Source organism: Colobus angolensis, unplaced genomic scaffold (assembly GCF_000951035.1).
Source record: "Colobus angolensis palliatus isolate OR3802 unplaced genomic scaffold, Cang.pa_1.0 Scaffold224, whole genome shotgun sequence".
NCBI lineage: Eukaryota > Metazoa > Chordata > Mammalia > Primates > Cercopithecidae > Colobus > Colobus angolensis.
In genome coordinates, this window is record NW_012115422.1 from 6,881,103 (window position 1) to 6,904,288 (window position 23,186).

The window sequence follows — 23,186 nt, forward strand, 5'->3', positions numbered from 1 at the left end:
AGTAAAATGTAGTACATGGATAGAATTTTAATAAAAAAAGTTGGAAAAAATTAAACTTATTTTTACAAAATATGTTAAAGAAGAACAATTATACTGTAAGACAGAAGTATTTATTATACCCTAAAAGGCAAATGTATACTTTTAATATCTTCACACATGCAATACATGTAAATAATGACCAGTTTATGTATGTTCTGATGTATTAACTGTGCCTTAACCAAAGTAAAGTTCTGAGCTTATTTCTGTGAAATAATGTAATCAAAGCTGAAGAGGAAGAACATACTACTTCTGTGTAAATATAGCTTTTGGCCTCTTCACTCTATTTTGCCAAAATGAACAGCAAATATGCAGTCACTCTCATTTGTCACATTCCTGCCATGGCTACATAAATCACATGAACTCAATATGAAAACATGTTTTTCACTGCCTAGAATACAATCAAAGGCATAACATACTAAATTAAAATTGTGCTGACGTTAAAAAAAGAATTTAATACTTTTTGAGCAGTTTCTCAATCTTGGCAACACTGGCATTTTGGGCTAGATTTTACCTTGTTGCAGGGGGCAGTCTTGTGGTTTGTAGGCTATTGAACAGCAGCCCTAAGTCCTCACCCACTAGATGCCATCAGAAGCCCTCCTTGCTCTCCCCAAAGATTGAGAACCATTGTTTTAGAAGATTACATTAGAATTAATTTTAGAGTATCTTATAATATTATTTGAATACGCTACATGTTTACCTTCTTCATCTTCTTCTCCCTCTTCCTCTTCTTCTTCCTCATCCTCTTCACTACTCCCAGCATCTTGGTCTGTGTTTGAGTCAGTGTCTCCCTCATCAAGAATTTCTGTAAAGTATAAAGTAAGTTTGGGAAAAAAACAATGTGCAAGTAATATACATGTATTTCATTCTAAGAAGATAATTCTCAGTTCGTTGAAATCCACTGTGGTGTAACAGTTTATTAGCCAACAAACATAACCACCAAGCCTTGTGTTATTGCCTAGGTGGTCAAAAAGCATTATAACTGATTTGACTAGAGAGAGCTGTATGTATCACTTTTCTGCCACATAAAAAGTGCCCATGAAACAAGGAGATGAGAAAAACAAAGAAAAAGTAGATGAAGGTTTTTGAAAAGAACAAGAGCACTGGAAAAATATTAGGAATAGAAGCTAGCATATGGGAGTCAAAATATTGTTTCATCATCAGAAAGAAGACAGTCCATTATAAAAAGTTAAGGCTAGATACAGAAAACAAGAATTTAGGCTAAGAATGTACTTGGAAAGACAAAGAAGGGAGAGAAAATAATTGCATAACTTAGTGTTCACTTGAAATAAATAGTAATGAGATTTTTATTAAAATATATACCTACTAAATTGAATATTACAATAAATTCAAAGACTTTTCATATATAAAACAGAAACAGAAGTTTAAAAGCCTTTAAGACAACTGGTAAGACAAGCAATGTATTAGATTATCACTTTTAAAAATACAAATGATATATTCAGAACTGGATGAAAATAGTGATGTATATGAGACTACATAAGGCCAGTCATTATGTTAAAAGCAAACAAATGACAAAAACTAAAATTATATTTTGCCCAATGGTGCTCTGTTAGCCTGATAAAAGATTTTGCAAACTGGACCAACTCTTTACTTTTGCATTTCTATTATAATCAGAGGGCTTTTAATACAAAGTTCTGGGATCAATTCACTTTAAGAAAAATTCTAATTTCTTTATATTTAACTAAGCAGTATAAATCAGGAGACACATAACGAAAGTTAGCAGAGAACTTCACATTATGAGAAACAAATCACTTTACAAAAGTGAGGAGCAGTCATTCTGCCCTTATCTGACATATAAATCTCAAGAATATTTCGAACAAATGTGAATTCAAGAGATAATCTAAAGTATCTAGTTTATTACTATGTAACATGGCTTCAACAGACTTTTAAAACAAGAAACTATTTAGTATTCAATAGTAGGAAGACAGGCACTCCTGCTGTCTTCCCAAATGCTGTTAAGATCTGAAACACAAGTACACCTGGGTCAGTCGAAGGTGCTAATTACTAAAGCTGTGCCCACTTCCTGCTGGGGCCCTTTTTCTATGCCAGCTCTAGAAGAATGTTTTATAAAACAATGAAGGTCAAATGAATTGTCTAATCATTTACATCATCCTTTTCTCATCTCTCCACTTTAGACTCTACTTACTAGAATCACTTAGGCAAGGACAACTGGATTTCATTAACTGAATAAAGTAGTGGTTTCAAAGCATGGTCTAGGAGTCCATGGGGGATCACTGAGACCTGTCAGGTGGTCTGTGAGGTCAAAACTATTTTCATAATAATACCAAGACAGTATCTGCCCTTTCACTGTGCTGATATCTGTGATGATGATCCAAAAGCAATGGAGGTTAAAACTTCTGTAACCCAAGGCATCAAACTTCACTAGTAATCAATGTATTCTTTACTGCCATCCTCTTGAAGTAGAAAATCAGTTTCATCTGAGAATGTCCTTGATGAATTTTATCAAATCTCAGCCCTGAATATAGGCCTTTCTCCTTATCTGAGTGATGAAATATAAAGTTCATATATATAGCCCTTCTGTTAAAGACAGATATACAATGGTGACAGTTATGTCAAGGAAAACCACTTGTGTGACTGTTTGCTTTGCAAGATGAATTAGCTATTTTTTTCATTTTTACTTGAAAAAAATGGCCAACTAACTGCAGTTGTTAGATATTTGGCCAACAATTTCTCAAATGCAAACAAACTGAGACTGTCACTTTGGGGAAAACAACTAACAATATCTACGACGATGATAACATCAGGGCTTTCAAGAATTCTGAAAAACCTATATCCATCTCTGCGAGCTTGAGAGCTCCCCAATACTTAGATTTTTTGGACGAGAGCGGTGGTAATATTATTAAAGGTGCTATCTAGATATTATATCAACATGTTAATTTGATTTTGATAACATTAACGCTAACATTTAAAAGATGTGCATAACTCAGTGAATTAGTATTTTCTAAATGACTAATGAAACATTACAAAATCATGCATGAGTAAAAGATTTATTTAAAGTGACAGATAAATGGATTCTAATGCAACACTATCAAAGTTCATTGATATTGTTTCAGAATTCACACCGCAATTAATCTTAAAACTACTAGTTGTTAAATACTGGCATTTATCTGAAAAGGCTGTTAAAATACTGCTCCCTTTTTCTAATTACATATTTATCTGGGGCTAGATTTTCTTCATGTACTTCAATTAAAACAACCTACTGCAATAGATTGAATGTAGAAACAGATATGAGAGTCCAGCTGCTTCCCATTAGGCCGGACAGTAAACTTTACAAATAAAAAATTTTTATAAAATATATATATATAATACAAAATATATAAAACATCATTCTCACTAAATTTGTTTTGTAAAATAACAATTTTTTTTTTTTTTTGAGACGGAGTCTTGCTCTGTCGCAGGCTGGAGTACAGTGGCGTGATCTTGGCTCACTGCAACCTCCACCTCCTGGGTTCAAGCCATTCTCCTGCCTCAGCCTCCTGACTAATTGGAACTGTAGGCATGCACCACCATACCCAGCTAATTTTTATATTTTTAGTAGAGACAGGGTTTCACCATGTTGATCAAGCTACTCCCGAACTCCTGACCTCATGATCCGCCCACCTCAGCCTCCCAAAGTGCTGGAATTACAGGTGTGAGCCACCACACCCGGCCCGTAAAATAATGATTTTCATAAAAATATGTAATTTATGTTAACATATACTAGGTTTGCTATTATTTTGAAATAATTTAATAAATATTCTTTTATATTGTTTTAACCTCTAATATAGTAAATAGCAATAGATATAAAAAGAATTTCTTTGGAGTTGTCAATAATTTTCAAGAGTGTAAAGGGATTCTGAGACCAAAGAATTTAAGAACTGCTATAATAAAATAATGTACTACTTTCCAGGCACTGGCCAATTGCCTAGACGCTAAAGAAATGGATAGAGAATTCTCTAGTTTAATAAAGAAAGAAATCAAATCAGGTGTACACAAGAATTTCACAAAAAAAATTTGGCATCTTTCAGGGAGACTGCAGGAAAAGAGGTTCATAAGAAAAGAAGGCAAAATGGATCTATGGAGTTCTGTGTTTGGAAATGAAATTATAACAGAAAAAAAGAATCTGACAGATTACAGTGAAAAGCTCCTAGGAAATCAGCATCTAAGAAGAGAAACCCATTATTATTATTATAACAGATTTTTAGGATAATGCATAGGAATGGAAGATTTCTCCCATTTTTACTTTTACTTTCAACCTTCTACTTCTAAGCACTACTGAACAATGGAATGCAGACAGAGACAGAGTTCTAGGTCTCTGCTTTCTCTGTATATGAGACTACACAAAGTTGGTCTTTATGTTAAAAGCAAACAAATGACAAAAACTAAAATTATATTTTGCCCAATGGTGCTCTGTTAGCTTGATAAAAGATTTTGCAAAGCTAACTGACTCTACATTTCTATTATAATCAGAGAGCTTTTAATACAAACTTTTGGGGTTTAACACAAAGGTAAATATTTATTGCTTCCACAGCAATAAATACTTCTCCAGTAAAATTACAACTCAAGATAAATAAGCCCATAAAATTATTATGTAAGTAGGCCTGAGTGTTAGCTTTAAGGAGGAAAATAATACGAATGTGAAAATAGTAACAGTAATAATAGCTATCATTGTCTGTGATAATACACAACACTGTATTTTATATATCCTTCCATAGAAAGGTAACACTTAGTCTTCCATCAAACAAGTAACTTGCTACAGGTCACTCAGCTAGTAATGTCAAAGACAAATTACAAATCAAAACCTGTCCAAAGTTAGTGCTTACAGTATACCAATGATATACAAATGAAAATGATCAATTTATTTTATCAGAGAGGCACCAATACTATAATTCATCCTCCCAGAAGGATATCAACCTGACCTCAAGAAACAATAAAGTATAGCACTTTACAATAAAGTACACCACTTAATTGAATATTAAACTGGGTGGCACAGACTGTAAGTGGTACAGAAGCTAAATAAAGGCTACTACTAACGAATATTTCTCAAGATGGGTGAGACGTAAGTGTTGCATAGTTTAAAGGGAAAGAGGAAAGGAACAATGGGGTCAGTAATTCAGAATGAAGTAAAAAATCAAGGGCAAGTACCAGGAAAAAAATAATGCCTAAGGAAACAGCTAAGAGAATAACTTTATAGGAGCAGAGATTTCACTAGGTGGGTATCAACGATCTCTAAATATTTCCTATCAGTATTAACATAACTACTTAAATTGCTTGTACTTATCCAAATTAAATTATTTTATAAAATTTTACATACCTTTCTTAATAGCTTTGTACTTCTCTTCATTCTCCATAAAATTAGGATCCATCTTGAAAACATCTAAAAAAAATTTTAAAGTTAATGTTTATTTTCTATATTTACATTTGTTGGTACACCTCTTTCCACCTAACATGCCCCAGACTTACTAAGAACATCTTCTGGGTTATAGTCATCCTCCAGAGGGAGCATATGAGTGAACTGATCATCTTCTTCCACCAAATCAAGACCTTCTAGGATAATGGGGTGGTCCTTGAATCCATCTTTCCGTACAGCAAACATCACTTCAATCATATATTGAACTCTTTTGTCAATTTCAGACTCATGAAGAATGTTTCGAAGGCGTTCAAATATAGCTAAAGATTAATAGAAAGAAAAGACAATAAAATAAGCAATAAATACTATAATAAACAAAAACTTAACATCAAATTAAGACTGGACACTTACCATTGATTCCTCTTGGTGACACTTGTGTTAATTTGAGGCCACATTCCTTAAGAAAACCAATAGCTACTTCAACACTATCATCTGTTGGTCTTTCCAGGAGTAAAGTGAGCATCTCTAAGCATAAAACTTCATGTGCCTTAAATAGAATACATATACATGGAAGAAAGAAAATGCTTTTACATACATTAAAATATTTTTATGATTTCTAAAAATTAGTAAATCTGTTTACAATAATTATATTGCACATATGATGGGCAAAGTTTTATGAAGTATATAGAAATACTCCAAATATGGGATACAATTTTTCTATCACTTTTATTATTTATCTACTAAGAATTTTCAGATGACTGTTCCAAAAATTTTAATTTTCTAGCTGAATACAACTATCTGAATTATCTTTAGAAGAAATATTCTTAGCCATTATATACGGAAAGTGTCACAGATAAAATATGTTAAAAATCATATACTACTTTCTAATAAGATAACTATTTCCATAATTACTACATGACAAATAGTAACATGATTTATAGTACCCTTCTTCATGACCACAATTCTTTATATACATTTCCTAATTCATTCTATTTGCAACTGTATTAGACGCAAACATTCCTAAAGTTACACGAATACTAATTTCGTTACAAAATATCTTAGTAACTTCTGGAACAAAACAGTTTTGAATATTCCATGTGTTTTTAAAAAATTATATCAAACTATTTCTACTGGCCATGTTCAAAAACTGACATTTATAAACAATGCCAGGAAGAGAGGGAACAAAATTCTACTGAGAAGCTTTGCTATGAGAAGAAAATGAACTACAAAGAATGTTTAAAACACCATACATATGCCTTTCTAAAGTCAGACAGTGATTTGAGATGGTGAGGAAAGAAGTCTAAATCTCAACTCAGGAGATACCTTCTTCCAGTCGTGCACAACATCAAAGATACCCACTACTTCTTTTCACTAGGGGAAGAGGGATGTCAAACAGTCTTATATCAGTGACAAGAAAATACTGTCCTTTACCACAGTTGAGAAGATGCAAAAAATTTATCATATCAAGTGTTTTATGGCAATGTCAAAAATCTCTAGTCTAAGTGTAATACACATTTAAAAACGGAAATATATCTCTATGGTTACAGATGTGAAATTAAGTTTCCTTGGTCTTAAGTAGCAAGTTATCACTGTAATAATATGACTAATTAGGTCAAAATCTAAAAGATTTCTAAGAGTGAAAGAATCTTCATGTAAATAAGAGTCAAAACATTTAATATTAGTGAAATAAGACTAGGCAGGACTTTAAAATTCTTCCTGTTATACAAGATACTAAACTGGAAATGATAATATATATCCGAAGGAAACTTTTTGAGTATGAGCAAGAACAATTTTACCACTTTCATGGTTAAACAGAAGCTAAATCAAAACCATCAAATAATGAATACAAAATAAACACAAACTGAATAATGGCATGATAAAATTACTTGCATTTAAAACAGATTAAAATTGATCAACTCTATTCTACAAAGTGATTCTAAACATATATGACTATACCTATGTGGTGGCAAGGAATAGAGGTTTTTGTAAAATATGAGGTATTTATTAGATTCTCATGAACACCAGGGAATGAAGTGGAGGAGACACCAACTTTATTGTTTTATAAAAATGAACAGAATGGTTCTTCAAAGGAATGGTTTGCAGTCAAGTAACCATGTATAGTATTAAGTCAGATTAATCTGATAAAATATCTAAAAGTGTTTTGATTAGCATCAAAGTGTTATGTTACAGAATATTAAATATGACCAGGCGTGGTGGCTCACGCCTGTAATCCCAGCACTTTGGGAGGCCAAGGCGGGTGGATCATGAGGTCAGGAAATCCAGACCATTCTGGCTAACACGGTGAAACCCCATCTCTACTAAAAATACAAAAAAAAAAAAACTGCCGGGCATGGTGGCGGGCAACTGTGGTCCTAGCTACTCAGGAGGCTGAGGCAAGAGAATGGCGTGAACCCGGGAGGCGGAACTTTAGGTGAGCCAAGATCGTGCCACTGCACTCCAGCCTGGGTGACAGAGCGAGACTCTGTCTCAAAAAAAGAAAAAGAAAAAAAAAAGAATATTAAATACATTTATTATAGTTTTCAAATGAAAATATCATTCAACATATTTACCCCAAGGACTATAAAGCAAAGCAAAAACAGAGAGGTATCAGTGAAGTGGCATCAACCCTGCAGTCTAATGCCACTGAATGCGAACAAGTATTGAAGATAATTACTTACCACATTTTGGTTAATAAGATGCGCCACAAATTTTGAAGCAGTCAGGCAAAGTTGCTGAAAAATGAAGGTGGAGAGTTAATCCATAAACTAAACCCAATTTTCATTTATTTACATTAATCTATGGCCTACTAACAATCTATTTAAAACATGTACCACACAAGTATAATTTTTATATTACCAGAAAGTTATAAGATAAAACACATGAAAGAATTATCACTTCTGGTTAAACAGTTGAAATTCTACAGTTATAGCCATCATTTTTGTGGCTCATCCAATAGTGGCCAGGGATATTTAAGAGAATAAAGAAGTTCTCATGAAAGACAGTTTTTAAAAAGCATTATGTTATGCACCTGTGTCAAAATCAACCTTGCTTACTTTTGTTGATACTGGTTTATTAGTCTGTTCCTATGTATCATTCTACATACAAGCCATTCATATATACCTTATCATTTCTTCGATAGCCTTTTCGAAAATTAAGAATTAACCTCTTGAGGATTAATTCTCCAATTTGTGGAAATTTTGAGTTGATAATTGCCACTAATGCTGCATAAACATGGGTGAAGATTGGAGAAGCACTCTGTGCTTGCAAAACAGACCTGGACAGCAGTCCTCTGTTTAAAAAAGAATAAAAAAAGGAGTCAACAATAACCAAATGAATTAAATGAAACAAAAACTATTAAAATTCAGTAATATTTCTCTATAAATAATCATAAAATCTAAATCAGAACTAAGTGGAAAGAGTTCATCTTACTAATAAATAAAAATTGTTTTTCAGAAAATGAAATGTGAATTTGTGATTTTTTAAAACAGAATGAAGATTTTACTGCAATTTATCGCCAAAATTTTTCTCTCTACATATAATTCCTCTTTCCCCAGTCTGTTATATCAAATCATGAATTTGAGGTTTTTAAGGTTCATATAAATAAATTCTTTAACATTTTCAAAAAAGTAAACAAAAGCAGACCTGCTTCAAAAGTACAAAAGTTAGACAACATAAAGTTTCTACTACAAATCCATCATTTTTATAAAATTAATTTTGTGATTAAAGACAAATTTGGGTTTAAATCTTTAAGTCTAATTTTAGTTGAATAAAATGAAGATTTGGAATATTCCTATGAGAAATAAAGACATGAATTAAAAGCAATGCAAGATTAATGCTAAAACAGTAACAGGAAATTAAAAGGTACCTACTTGTAACTCATTTTGAAAGTGGTCATGTTTCTATATGCATTTGATGAGGAAGGGGAAAGGCAAATTGGGCAAACTGAAGTTATTTTTAGCAATGTAATGACAAGTAATTATTGGATTGCCAAAAGTTAGGGAAAAAAAGTCTTAATGGTAGTTTTAGATACAACAACAGAATCACTAGAGTAGAAAATGAGAAAAAGGATGCAGCCTATAAATTATAATATCTTTAGCAATCCATAACTCTTCTGAGTCTACTTTTTTTCTAGGTAAAATGGAGAGATCTCCGCCCACTTTTATGGATAATGGCTGTCTCTTGATCAACTTTCTGTACCTCTACAACTCGCTGCACCTACTTTATACCACCACTTTTTTGGTGAGGTTGGGGAGAGATGGGGTCTCACTCTGTCACTCAGGCAGGAGTGCAGTGGCTTGATCTTGGCTCACTGGAAACTCTGCCTTCTGGGCTCAAGTAGTCCTCCCACCTCAGCCTCCAGAGTAGCTGGGAGTACTACATGCCACCATGCCCAGCTAATTTTTGTATTTTTCATAGAGATGGGTTTTCACAATGTTGCCCAGGCTGGTCTCAAACTCCTGGACTCAAGTGATCCTCTTGCCTCAGGCTCCCAAAGTGCTAGTATTACAGGCATTGAGCGACCATGTGTGGCCACTACATTCCATATTTTTTAAAAGATGAATCATAGTCATGTAAAATGACATGAGAAAACAGCCCTCAGATTTTAAAATAGTAAGTAGAACATGGAGTACTTCTATTTTCTGACCCTTTTAAATATCACCAATTGCTTAAAACCACATATTATAGAATATGGTGATTCCTTTTCACTTTTCTCAAATTTATTCTTATCTTTTCCATTTCTCTCACATTCCCACTTCACTCTCACTAGAAATTAAATTGGAATAAAGGCCATATACGATGAACCCACAGCTAATATACTCAACAGTAACAAGCTGAAAGCTTTTCCTCTAAGATCAGGAATAAGAAAAGGGTGCCTACTCTTCCCAATTCTATTCAACATAGTACTAGAAGTCCTAGCCAGAGCCATGAGGCAAGAGAAAGAAAGAAAAGGCATCCAAATCAAAAATAGAGAAGTCTGTTTGCTATAAACAGGATCTTAATATAGAAAACCCTAAAGACTTAACCAAAAAATTGTTAGAACTAATAAACTAATTTAGTAAAGCTGCAAACATAAAATCAACATACAAAAATCAGTAGTGCTTCCATATGCTTACAATGAACTATCTTTCTGAAAAAGAAATCAAGAAAACATCCCATTTACAATAACTATAAAAAAAACAAAAACAAAAAAACCTTAGGAATAAATCTAACCATGGAGATGAAAGGTCTGTACATTAAAAGCTACAAACTGCTGATGAAAAAACGGAACAACATGCATGACATCCCATGTCCATGGACTGAAATAATATATTAAAATGTCCATAGTACCCAAGCAACATACAGACTCGACTCAATCCCTATCAAAATTCCAGTTACATTTTTCGCAGAAATAGAAAAAACAATCCTAAAACTCACATGGAACCACAAAAAACTCCAAATAGCCACAGCAATCTTGAACAAAAAGAACAAAGCTGGAGACCTCACACTCCCTGACCTAGAATCTGCTACAAAGTTATAGTAATCAAAACAGCATGACACTAGTATAAAAACAGACACATAGAGCTATAGAGAACAAAGATATAGCTTTGTTCTCTATAGCTAAATAAATCCAGACATTTGCAGTCAACTGATTTTCAACAAAGATGCTAAGAATACACAATAGGGAAAAGACAGTATCTTCAATAAATGGTGCCAAGAAAACTGAACATCCAGATGCAGAAGAATGAAAACAGACCTTAGTCCCGCAACATATACAAACATCAATGCAAAATAGATTAAAGACTTAAACATAAGACCTGAAACTGTGAAACTACTATAAGTTTCTAAAAGAAAAACACAGAGGAAAAGCTCCAAGACAGTGGTATGGTTAATGATTTTTTGGATATGACCCCGAAAGCACAGGCAACAAAAGCAAAAAGAGACAAATGGGATTACATAAAAACTAGAATGCTTCTGCACAGCACAGGAAAATATCAACAGAGTGAAGAGACAGCCTACGGAATGGGAGAAAACATTTGTAAACCATAACCGTATAAGGGGTTAATATCCAAAATACATCAGGCATTCAACTCAATAGTAAGAAAACAAATAACCCAATTTAAAAAATGAGCAAACGACAAGAACAGACATTTTTCAAAAGATGTACAAATAGCATTATATATATATATAATGCTCGACATCACCAATTATCAAAGAAATGCAAATCAAAATCACAATGAGACATCTCACAACTGTTTCAATGGCTGTAACAAAAAAGATGAAAAATAACAAGTGTTGCCAAGGACATGGAGAAAAGAGAACCCTTGTACACTGTTGGTAGAAATATAAATTAGTACTTTGGGAGGCCGAGATGGGTGGATCACAAGGTCAGGAGATCGAGACCATCCTGGCTAACACGGTGAAACCCCGTCTCTACTAAAAAATACAAAAAACTAGCTGGGCGCAGTGGCAGGTGCCTGTAGTCCCAGCTACTCGGGAGGCTGAGGCAGGAGAATGGCGTGAACCCGGGAGGCGGAGATTGCAGTGAGCTGAGATCCGGCCACTGCACTCCAGCCTGGGCGACAGAGCAAGACTCTGTCTCAAAAATAAATAAATAAATAAATAAATATATTAGTACAGCCATTATGGAAATAGTCTAGAGGTTCCTTAAAATATTAAAAACAGAACTACCAGCTAGGTGCACTGGCTCATGCCCATCATACCAACACTTTGGGAAGCCAAGTGGGGAAGACTGCTTGAGCTCAAGAGTACAAGACCAGCCTGGGCAAGATGGCAAGACCTCATTCTCTACAAAATATTAAAAAATTAGCCCAGCGTGGTGATGAGTGCTTGCAGTCCCAGCTACTCAGGATGCTGAGGTGGGAGAATTCCTTGAGCCCAGCAATTCAAGGGGTCAGTGAACTACGACCATGCATGGTACTCTGGCCTGACAACGAAGCAAGACCCACATCTCTAAAACAAATCAACACTAAAAACATTTTTTTCTATTATAACTACCATTTGATCCAGCAATCCCACTATTGGATATATACACAAAGAAAATGAAATCAGTATGTTGAAGAGGTATCTGAACTTCCACATTTATTGCAGCATCATTCATAATGGTCAAAATATGGAAACAACAAAAGTCTCTGTTGTGAATAAATGGATAAAGAAAATGTACGTATGTATAAGGGAATACTATTCAACCATAAAGGAAATCCTGTCATTTGCAAAAACACAGATGAACTTGGAGAACATTATGCTAAGTGAATAAGCCAGGCACAGAAAGACAAATAATGCATGATCTCACTAATATGCGGAATCTAAAAAAAACTGAACTCATAGAATCAGAGTATAAAATGACGGTTACCAGAGACTGGGGGTTGGGGGAATTTAGATGTTCGTCAATGGACACAAAATTTCAGTTAGACAGAAGGAATAAGTTCCAGAGATCCATTCTACAATATTTTGACCATAGTTAATAACCATATATTATATACTTGAGAGCTGAAAATAGAGTACATTTTAAGTGTTCTCACCACAAAAAAAAGACAGGTATGTGAATGCATGTTAAACAGCTTGATATAGCCATTCTACAAAGTACACATATATCAAAACATCATGATGCACACCACAAATATATATAACTTTTACTCATCAATTTTAGAAAGAAATAAAAAATTAAATTAGTTAGAGGTAGTATACTGTGATATTCATTATTCTTCATGAGTTTAAATTACTGGAGGCATTAAGTGAATGTCTGCAAAAACCATTACGTGAAATCGAAGCTTCTCAAAAAGCAAAAATTCCATACAACCTCTAACAGCAAGGCACAAGTTATTTCTTAGCAGTCTATATTTTTATAAGTACTGCATTTTAAATAAATATTCTCAATGACCTTTGAAATGAAGTAGCACAATAAATCAATGATTATTGTTCATGTAGATATTATACACCTTTGAAAAAATTACTTAGAAATACCACAAATAAAATACTACAAATAAAAAAAAACTTACCTTCCTCTAACAATATTTTCTTGAAGAAGCTCTTGAATAATAATACTTATGTTGGAAATGTTGACTTTGTTGATAAGACCATTAATTGACTTCTTTAGGGCCTCCCAACTCATCCTCTGGTATGCTAAGCTAAAAAGAAGTGATTTTAATAAAGATTAAAACTCTTTCAATAATTACAGTAAGTTATAAGAACATAAAAACTACATAGTGTTCCTTAATTTTTAACATTATTTTCATGAAATGCCCCCCAAGTACAGTAAAATATATGATGCCTATCAGGATAAACAGATTATATCCTAAACCATATTTGATTTTCTGTACACATGCTTAAGTACACACCATTTTCCTTTAATAATACAGTAAGATTATGTAAGGACATATAAGGATAATGTTTTGTTCTTAGGCCTAGTACATTTAATTAGTCAAATTCAATACACGCTTATTTTACATATAATGCTTGATTTAAACTCATCTTTAATGAAGACCTTTAAAATAAATGCAATTAAAAAAATGTAAATGGTAACATGAAATACCCAAATATAAGCCACAAAAAAAAATCTGTATGTCCCATCTCATAAAAAGATGACAGAGATAACAAAATTAAATGTTTTAAACCACAAATAAATGATAACTACAGAAAAAGGGAGTCACGTGAAATCATGGAGCTGAAATATTGTTCAGAGTATTTTAAAGACAACCTCTATGCTGATGTAGTAGTCCAACAGCTATACCAGTTGAATGTTAAATAGCTGTACTGCTTTTTACCCTAGATTTCGGAAATTACTTGGCCTCGTTGAGTTTCTTTACGTTGAACTGGACAATGTCTAAGATCTTTCAATGCTCTACAATTCTATGGATTTTGTAACTGCTTTTCTGTGGAATCTGATTTCAGCTGCAGGAAGTCTTAACCTTTTTTCTTCTATACACGTCTCTCTCTGGAAGCCTGGTGAAACCAGTAGACTTTTTGGAATGATATATACAACAAATAGGATTACAAAGGATACTAATCATACCGAAATTCAGTTTTTGAAACATGAAAAGAACAAAAGTTTGATATAATATTCTATGTGCTTCATAACACATTACACAAGAACTAGCAGTATGCTTAATAACTACTTAAATTTTTAAGTAGCATGGCCATAATCCATATCATGAAATATCTGTAACAGACTGTTAATACTCTGATCTATTGCCTACATTCTAAAAAGAAAAAAAAAAGCTAAACTTTAGAGAATAGTAAAAATAAGGATTCAATTTTTTTCCCAAACACATTACTGGACTGATTGTTTGAATTCTATCCATGGACCTCTTGAGGGGCTCGTAGATTAAGAATCCCTGCTCTGGAGTGGTACAACAAGGAAGGCTGGTGAGAGCAGTGCCTGGTGGGAACAAGTATTGTATCACTGACACTGTTTAGTATTGCTAGCATGGTGAGGATAAAAAACAGACTCACTTTGCAGTTAATTTTATTTCATTTCTAAATTCTCTATAAATTATGTACCCCCTTACTGCCTGTACCCAAGGTGGACTATTCCACTGTTTCATAACTCCAACCTTTTGGTATCCCACTATCTCTAGAAACAAGATGTATGGCTTAACAAGTGGCCTGATTAATAAGATGTTGCTCATATACAATCACAACCTATCTTACTAAACTAATCAAACAGCTACATCAACTACAATTATACATCCTAATTAGGAAGCCCACAAGTCATGTATCTACTGAAAGCAAAGACTATGGCCTTCTTTTCCAGATGTCTACTTCTTCTTGAACCCTTTACAGCCTACTAACAGACTTCAACGGTATATACAATTATCTTTTTTTTTTTTTTTTTTTTTTTGTGAGATGGAGTCTTGCTCTGTCGCCCGGGCTGGAGTGCAGTGGCCGGATCTCAGCTCACTGCAAGCTCTGCCTCCCGGGTTTACGCCATTCTCCCGCCTCAGCCTCCCCAGTAGCTGGGACTACAGGCGCCTACCACCTCGCCCGGCTAGTTTTTGTATTTTTAGTAGAGACGGGGTTTCACCGTGTTAGCCAGGATGGTCTCGATCTCCTGACCTCGTGATCCGCCCGTCTCGGCCTCCCAAAGTGCTGGGATTACAGGCTTGAGCCACCGCGCCCGGCCACAATTATCTTAAAGGAATCTGCTTTAAATTGCATGTATTGCTGACTCTCCTGTCTGCTTTATTTAAAAGGAAGCAAGACTTGGACTGATATAGTTTCTAGTCTTTTACAATCAGGATTGCTTTGGACTGGACTAGAGAAAGTGAATACTTTTCAGTAATGCCGCCACTACTGCCTTGTGCATGAGCAAAACGCTTACATGATAATGAAAGTCCTATTAACCACAGAAGCCAACTCCAAATTCCTTTTCAACCTAACACTTCAAATATCACTGGCAAGTGCTAAAACATGACACATAATGAAAAACTTATTAGTTTTGAATATAATGTCATCAAATTCCCCTTTCTGGCTCTTAAATTTGGTTTTATTTCAAATCTTCATAGCTTCTTTTAGATAAAGACATTTCTTTTCTTTTTTTTTTTGAGACAGAGTCTCTCTCTGTCGCCCAGGCTGGAGTGCAGTGGGACAATCTCGGCTCACTGCAAACTCCGCCTCCCAGGTTCACGCCATTCTCCTGCCTCAGCCTCCCAAGTCGCTGGGACTACAGGTGCCCGCCACCACGCCTGGCTAATCTTTGTATTTTTAGTAGAGAGAGGGCTTCACTATATTGGCCAGGCTGGTCTCGAACTTTGGGAGGCCGAGGTGGGCGGATCATGACATTTCTACTTCAAGCTAACCCTTGAAACAAATTTAGATTTAACTTATTTTAAATAAGGTTCTCAAGCACTTTTCAAATTGCCATTAAAACACCCATGAAAGGATGTGGAAATACTCCTGTCTGGCTCACCTTGCATCTGTTTTTCTTAAATTATAACTATTAATACCTTCTTTCCCAATCTTTTAACTAGTTATCTGGTAACTGAATAATCATCTCAATCTGGGACCATACTTTCCCTAGTTATCAATTTATCCTATTAGAGAAAATATCTTAAAAACTTAGCTGTACTTTCCTAAATAGCTCCTCACCATCTCAATTACTCTGAAAAGGGAAGGAGGAGTGTTTTAAGCGTGACAGTTCATATATAAATTTTGTCTGTCTGCCTTAGAGTAGCAAAAATGTATAGTCTAAAATATTGTGGGCTAAAGAAAATGTACAAAAAGAGATAACTGCCAGCTTCAGTTTCATAGATGAGTACAGAGGTCGGCAAACTACACCCATGAGCCAAATGCAGCTGCCCACCTGCTTTAGCTGGCCTTTTACAGAAAAAGTTTGCTGACTCCTGGTTTACAGCAGGAAAAGTCAATTTTAGAACTAAAATGTCAATATTAATCTTTTCTACAAAAAATAAACATTATCAATAGGAATGCATCCATGAAACAATGAAAGGAACAATAGTTTGAAAATACTGTAAAAAGGGTAAGCAATCTTTTCCTCAAACTTTTTAATTCATTCATGCAAAAAAAAAAAAAAGTAATGAGCTAATATAAGGGCAAGTAGTGTATGGCTCTCCAATGGAGCTATGAAGTAAAGAGGTCTCTAATTTGAGGTCTCTATCACTGAAGACTAATGTAAATTCTCAAGAGCCAGGGTTCATTAAACCATAGTTGACTTATTTTTCAATGACCATATAATGGCTTTATATACTGATTGATATCAACATGCCTGTTTTTATCTGTAATCTGTTCCTGCATCATCCTGAGCTTTGCAGGGGGAATATATGCTCCACCAGTGCGAGTAAGAAGAGGATCCAGCTCATCTTTCTTTTTCTTTGTAGCAGGTTCATCCTCAGCAGAGGAACTCTGAGTTACTGATGTTTCTGGGTTTCTCCTCCCAGGAGATGGGGATTTCCGGGACCTTTTTCGATCCATATCTCTTTCTCTTTCTCTGCGTTTTTCTCGGTCCCTGCTTCTGTAATACAAATTTTTTTTAAGAGCAGAAAAGACAATATAAAATACACTCTTAACAATTAACTGCACACAAATGAGTGAGACCATAAGTGGGTCCCACAAATTCGGACTAAGAAAAGTGGTTTAGAATGGTGAGAAAGTGCTTCACAGAGAAAATTCAACAAACTAGGTCCTGAAGGCTTGATAGGATTTAGAATGGGGGCAAGTGGGGAGGAGGAAGGGGAGAGGAAGGATGGCATTCTGCAACGAGTAGAAGAGGGAATAACTATTGAAAGACTGAGCAGGGGTGCTAAGGTCAGAATGAGTAGCACAATCAGGAAACAAAGAATTATGTGTGATGGTAGTTGGAAAGATGAGTTAAGAGTTAGACTAAAATCTTAAAACATATGCAAAAGACTTGAAGGATTTTTACTGGAGGTGATGGGGAACCATTAAAAGTTTCTGAGTAGGAGAGTGGCTTTTATGAAAGGAGTGTTTTAAGAAGACAAATTAGCCTGTGATGTTTATGACAAATTGTATAAAGGAGAAGAAACCAGAGTTAATCTTCAATAGTGGTTACTTTAGTTGTAAGACTGCTATAGAATATAGTATTTGAAATTGTTTCTTGATAGAACTAATATTTTTATTAGAAATCTCAGAATATCGGAAGCTTCTGCTTATTTGAGACAATGTGGGGGGAAAATTTTTTCTAGCCACAATAAATCTTCCCTACCAAAGTACCCGATTATCCTTTCTTAAGCTAAGGCTTTTAAAACAATCAAGGTACAGTTCTCTGAAACTATCAAGAACTAACAGGAAAGAATGAATCCTTGCTTTTTGCGATCTTTCCCCACAGCAAAGTTTATCCACTGAGCTGCTTTTTACATATATTGCCTTGGAAACTCAGACCATTCTATTCATATTTTGGGTAACCATGAGTTATATGACACAGTAAATAGAAGTAAATTTCATATTATCACTGCATTACCAGGAAACTATGGGATAGATTTTAGCTAAATCTAAGGGGTATGTTTGAGATGGTCTTTTTAAATATATAGTAATAGAACCTACACGGAGATTGAAAAGCGGTCATCTTCCCAGGTAGCTGTGGAGGAACAGGTTTTTTCTGTTTGTTTACTTTTATTTTAAGTTCAGGGGTATAAGTGCAGATTTATTGCATAGGTAAACTTGTGTCTTGTGTCATGGGGGTTTGTTGTATAGATTATTTTATCACCCAAGTATTAAGCCTAGTACTCATTAGGTGTTTTTTGTGATCCTCTTCTTCTTCCCACCCTCCACCCTCCCTTCACCTTCCATAAGGCCCCAGTGTGTGTTGTTCTCCATGTGTTAATGTGTTCTCATAATTTAGCTCCCACTTATAAATGAGAACGTGTGGTATTTGGTTTTCAGTTCCTGTGTTAGTTAAGGAAAATGGCCTCTAGCTCCATCCATGTCCCTGCAAAGAACATAATCTCATTCTTTTTTATGGCTGCATAGTATTCCTGTATAAGTACCATAATTCCTTTATCCAGTCTATCACTGATGGGCATTTAGGCAGATTCTATGGCTTTGCTATTGTGAATACTGCTGTGATGAATATACACATGCATGTGTCTTTATAATATAATTATTTATATTCTTTTGGGTATATACCCAGTAATGAGATTGCTGGGTCAAGTGAACAGTTTGGAAACTGAGGTATAAGAGACTTAAATGACTCTTAGGGAGGACATACAATCTGTATATACCAAGAGTGAACAGACAGGGGAAAGAGTGATTTCAAATATAAACCTCAATTAGTCACAAAGGCAGATGCTCTAAATTCTCTGCACTAATTTGCAACTGAGTTGCTTCTTCTTGTGAATATACATGTTCCAAGAGAGTAGCTACAGCAGGGATTTCCTGACATTGGTTATGATTCTTCTGAGAAATACCAGGTAAGAGAGATAGCTGGCCGATAAAATCAGATCCTTACCATTATTGTGTTTGTAAAGTGCAGAAGTAACAAAATACTCTAAGAGTCTAAAAGACTGTTAGCCTTTGTGTTCTGCATAATACCTAGCCTGTTGACTTCACAGTGTGACTGTGTGGATAACATGAGACTTCATTTTCGTATACTAGACCTAACATAGAGTTATACTGAAGTAGTACAGTCAGGAATTACGAAAAAGACATGGGCTTTGGAGCCAGAACTGAGTTCAAATTCCAGTTTCAACATCTACCAGATGTTTAAACGCAACCTCAGCTAAGCTACTTAATAAACTCAAAGCCATTTCCTTATTTGTAAATTGGAAAAAATAGTATCTAGTTTCTAAGAGTTTTAACAGTATTTGGGAAAATATGCAAAAAGCTTAGCTTATGAATTATGGTTATAGTACTTGTTTTCATTAAGGTGACAGTAGACAAGCCTGGATTTTGAAGGTTAATATAATCTGACATTATAGGATTAGGTATATACTAGAAAGTGATGAGAAGGAAATTTTTGGCTGTAGATATCAAAGAATGTGCTTAGCTCCAAACTTCAAACTGCAGAGGAATGTGGTCAAAATTCCTGTGGGGGATATAATATTGGTGGTAAAGGGGTGAATAATATCTGAGAAACATCAAAAAAGATATAGATCTTAGTGAACAATAAAACATGAGAGTCAAGTTTTGGAAACTAGATGACTAATAAGGGAATACAGGAAAATCAGGAGAAAGCTGGTTTTATGAAAACAACGACAAAGGCAGAAAGTTGTCTTCGAAGGGATAATGAAAATGGTTGTTAGAGAGACAAATCATAGTTCCTTTATAAAATACTAAAATAATGTTAGTTTTGCAAGATTAATTAGAAATACATTCAGAATCGACCACGTTCAACAATAGTTCACCTGAACTCTTCCACTGTTTTCTATATAAAGTCCCACCGGTTCACCGCTTATCACTACTCTAACTGATATGCTCAAGAAACTAATATTTTAAATAAGTTATAATTTTCTTAGTATCTACTATGTTCAGACATGGTAGTAGGACAGATATGATTTTTAAATCTAAACAACCAGACAAGATGCATGTTATCATCATCTTATAGATGAGGAAACTGAGGCTCAGAAGAAATCTGTTAAGAAATTTCACCAAATTTCCATAACTAGTAACTAAAACTTGAACTCTAATCTGCATATACATGGAAACTATTCTCTTTCTACTATGCAACACTGCCTCATTAAAAAGTCTAAAATACAGACATTCCAAAGTCAATTTCAAATGACCTGGACATTGTCTGCATCACTACTCCTCTCCTAAGCAAAGATACATGCAAGTTAAGGGAATACTACCCATATAGTGACTTCTGTTTTAAGTACTTGAGAGTATGTCCATCTGCAGAATTCTAGTTGACATCTCTTCCCTATATTGAGCATCTGAAGTATCTGTCCCACTACTTTCTTTGAGACTACCATTACTTCTACCTGGAGAGTCTCTCCCCACATGTACTAAGTAACTTTTAATTCCATTATACTTTCTCCTGAGCAAACACAGAGGCCCTTTAGTGAAGTTTTAAAGGGAATGTTTAAAACGCCAACATCTTTCTAACACAGTAGTCACCCCTTACCTGTGGTTTCACTTTCCAAGGCTTCGGCTACCAGTGGTTAACCAACAGTCCAAAAATAAGTGACTACAGCACAATAAGATATTTTGAGAGAGGGAGACCACATTCACATAATGTTTATTAGAGTATATTCTTATAATTGTTCTATTTTAGTATTAGTTACTGTTGTTAATCTTTCACTATGCCTAATTTATAAATTAAACTTTATCATAAGTATGTATGTATTGGAAAAAACATAGTATATATATGGTTCAGGTATTATCTGCAGTTTCAGGCATCCACTGGCGTCCTGGAACACATTCCCCATGGATAAATGGGGACCAATGTATTCTCACTGTAAAAACTATTACTAATTTCTACAAGAGAGAAAAAGAATTGAAAATAAACACAAATCAATAACAAGGGGTTATAATACTCTGCCAAGTTTTCAATGAAACGTGAATGGCACTTAATGTCTGACCCTTCTTAAATATTACCCCTAAGAGTTTCCAAACACTCTCATTCCAACGTTTCTTGCTATCTGCCTTCCATTCAGTTCCCTTGCCCATTTCTCAACCAAGTAAATCTTGTAAGTCTTGTTAGCCAGAGGAACAGGTGGGTAACCAAGTTCTCTAAAGCTCAAGAAAGAATCCTTTACATGTAGAAAAAAACTACAAATTAGAAACTTTAGTCTCAATGTCCCTCTGCCATTACGCAGGAAAGTAACTTTAGACTACTCTATATCATAGAATATCAATTTCTTTCATTTAGTAAAAAATCTCAAAAAATCACATAAGCTAACCCCTCTTGCAGTACAATATAATGAATGAGCTTGGGCTTTAGAGTCAGACAGACTTGAGCTTGCCACTATTATGTTTCACAACATGAACAAATTACTAAACTTCTCTAGGCCTCAGTTTCTTCAGTTGTAAAGCAGACATAATAGTATCTACTTCACGTATTTGCTGCAATAACAAGTTAATTCACATGAAGCCCTTATTAGAAAGCCTGGCACCTAAGAACATCCAATTAATATTGGCTACTATTATTTTTGGTTTTATTATAAATATAGCATAAAGAAAGTTTAAACAAATATAATTTTCTACAAGTTAGACATTCAGAACACTAACCGTGACTCCATGCTACTATCATAAGAATGTCCTCTTCTTGAATGCTCATAGTCTGATCTGCTGTAATCAGAGTAATCTCTATCCCGGGGGGATCTTTCTTGTTCTGCATATCTAACATAAAATAAGAAAACCAAGTTGCAAATTAAAAACAACTGTTATAAATATTTAGGAAAGTCATATATTGGTAAGGGCAAAGCAACTCTCTGACTGAACAACATCTTGTCAAACTGTTCGTAACAGCTCATTTTGCTAACACCCATTCATTCCATCAGAATTACAAAAGCTTTCAGTTTGTACACAGCAGAACAACTCCTGGGATTCACTTAACCAAACTTATTTGTTTAGTGAATTATCCTGATTCACTTTGTTCTTAGTAGGAGACATATCTGGATATCATATATAGTTAGCATGAAAAAGACTATCCAAAAATGGCTGCTTTTGCTCAGTTGGCTTGTTTATCAAAACACTGAATGTATGAGACCAATTTCACTGGTTGGCCTCCATAAGGATCAATTTAATTCCACACCAAAAGACCATATTCATCACTTGTTAATTTTAAAATGCATTATTGGATAGCAATGAGAATGGATTGAAATTATTAGCAAACAAGGATGGATAGCATCAGATCTATTATTTGAATCTTAAAAGTCAATAAAATCAGAGAACCTTAAGAGAAGTTAAATATATACATAATAGATATACAGTAGCATAATCCATATTTTATATACACATCTACAATTAAGTTATACACACATATACCTGTGTATGTGTCTGTGTGTAAAGAGTTATTATTATTATTTTTTTAATATATAGGGAGTAGGCAGTTGGTGAAAGGTAGTAAGTAATCTTGAATCAGGACAATTAACTTGATGCTCACACAGCAAAGTTTTTAGAGATATTTAGCAGAGTAGAATAACAAAGTACATATGGAGTAAGGAAGCTTAGACAACTGAAAGAAAGTCTGAAGGGTGCTTCTTCCTTCATAAATTATTTTTAATGGGCATAAAAAATTACTTTTACAGTCATTATTTTTAATAGACCACATGCTTAATGGTCTTTCAATGATCATAAATGAGATAATTATAGTGCTAATATGAATTCATAATGCACATTAATGGTAACATTTTTGGATCGCTGA

The 23,186-nt window shown here is 34.4% G+C and overlaps 2 protein-coding genes across 3 annotated transcripts in view; both read right to left on the bottom strand.

Annotated features, from left to right (window-relative positions):
- ZNF385B (zinc finger protein 385B) overlaps window positions 1-23,186 on the bottom strand; it is a 588,375-nt gene that overhangs the window by 544,280 nt on the left and 20,909 nt on the right. The window lies entirely within an intron of this gene.
- Window positions 1-23,186, bottom strand: part of CWC22 (CWC22 spliceosome-associated protein) — a 64,212-nt gene that overhangs the window by 20,047 nt on the left and 20,979 nt on the right. For both annotated transcript variants that reach the window (XM_011944055.1, XM_011944056.1), the window contains exons 4-12: window positions 22,049-22,159; window positions 17,130-17,375; window positions 13,405-13,533; window positions 8,528-8,696; window positions 8,086-8,139; window positions 5,819-5,954; window positions 5,521-5,727; window positions 5,372-5,434; window positions 737-841 (exon numbers count right to left, since the gene is read on the bottom strand). In XM_011944055.1, the coding sequence (XP_011799445.1) occupies window positions 737-841; window positions 5,372-5,434; window positions 5,521-5,727; window positions 5,819-5,954; window positions 8,086-8,139; window positions 8,528-8,696; window positions 13,405-13,533; window positions 17,130-17,375; window positions 22,049-22,159 (1,220 nt within the window). The remainder of the gene's footprint in view (window positions 1-736; window positions 842-5,371; window positions 5,435-5,520; window positions 5,728-5,818; window positions 5,955-8,085; window positions 8,140-8,527; window positions 8,697-13,404; window positions 13,534-17,129; window positions 17,376-22,048; window positions 22,160-23,186) is intronic.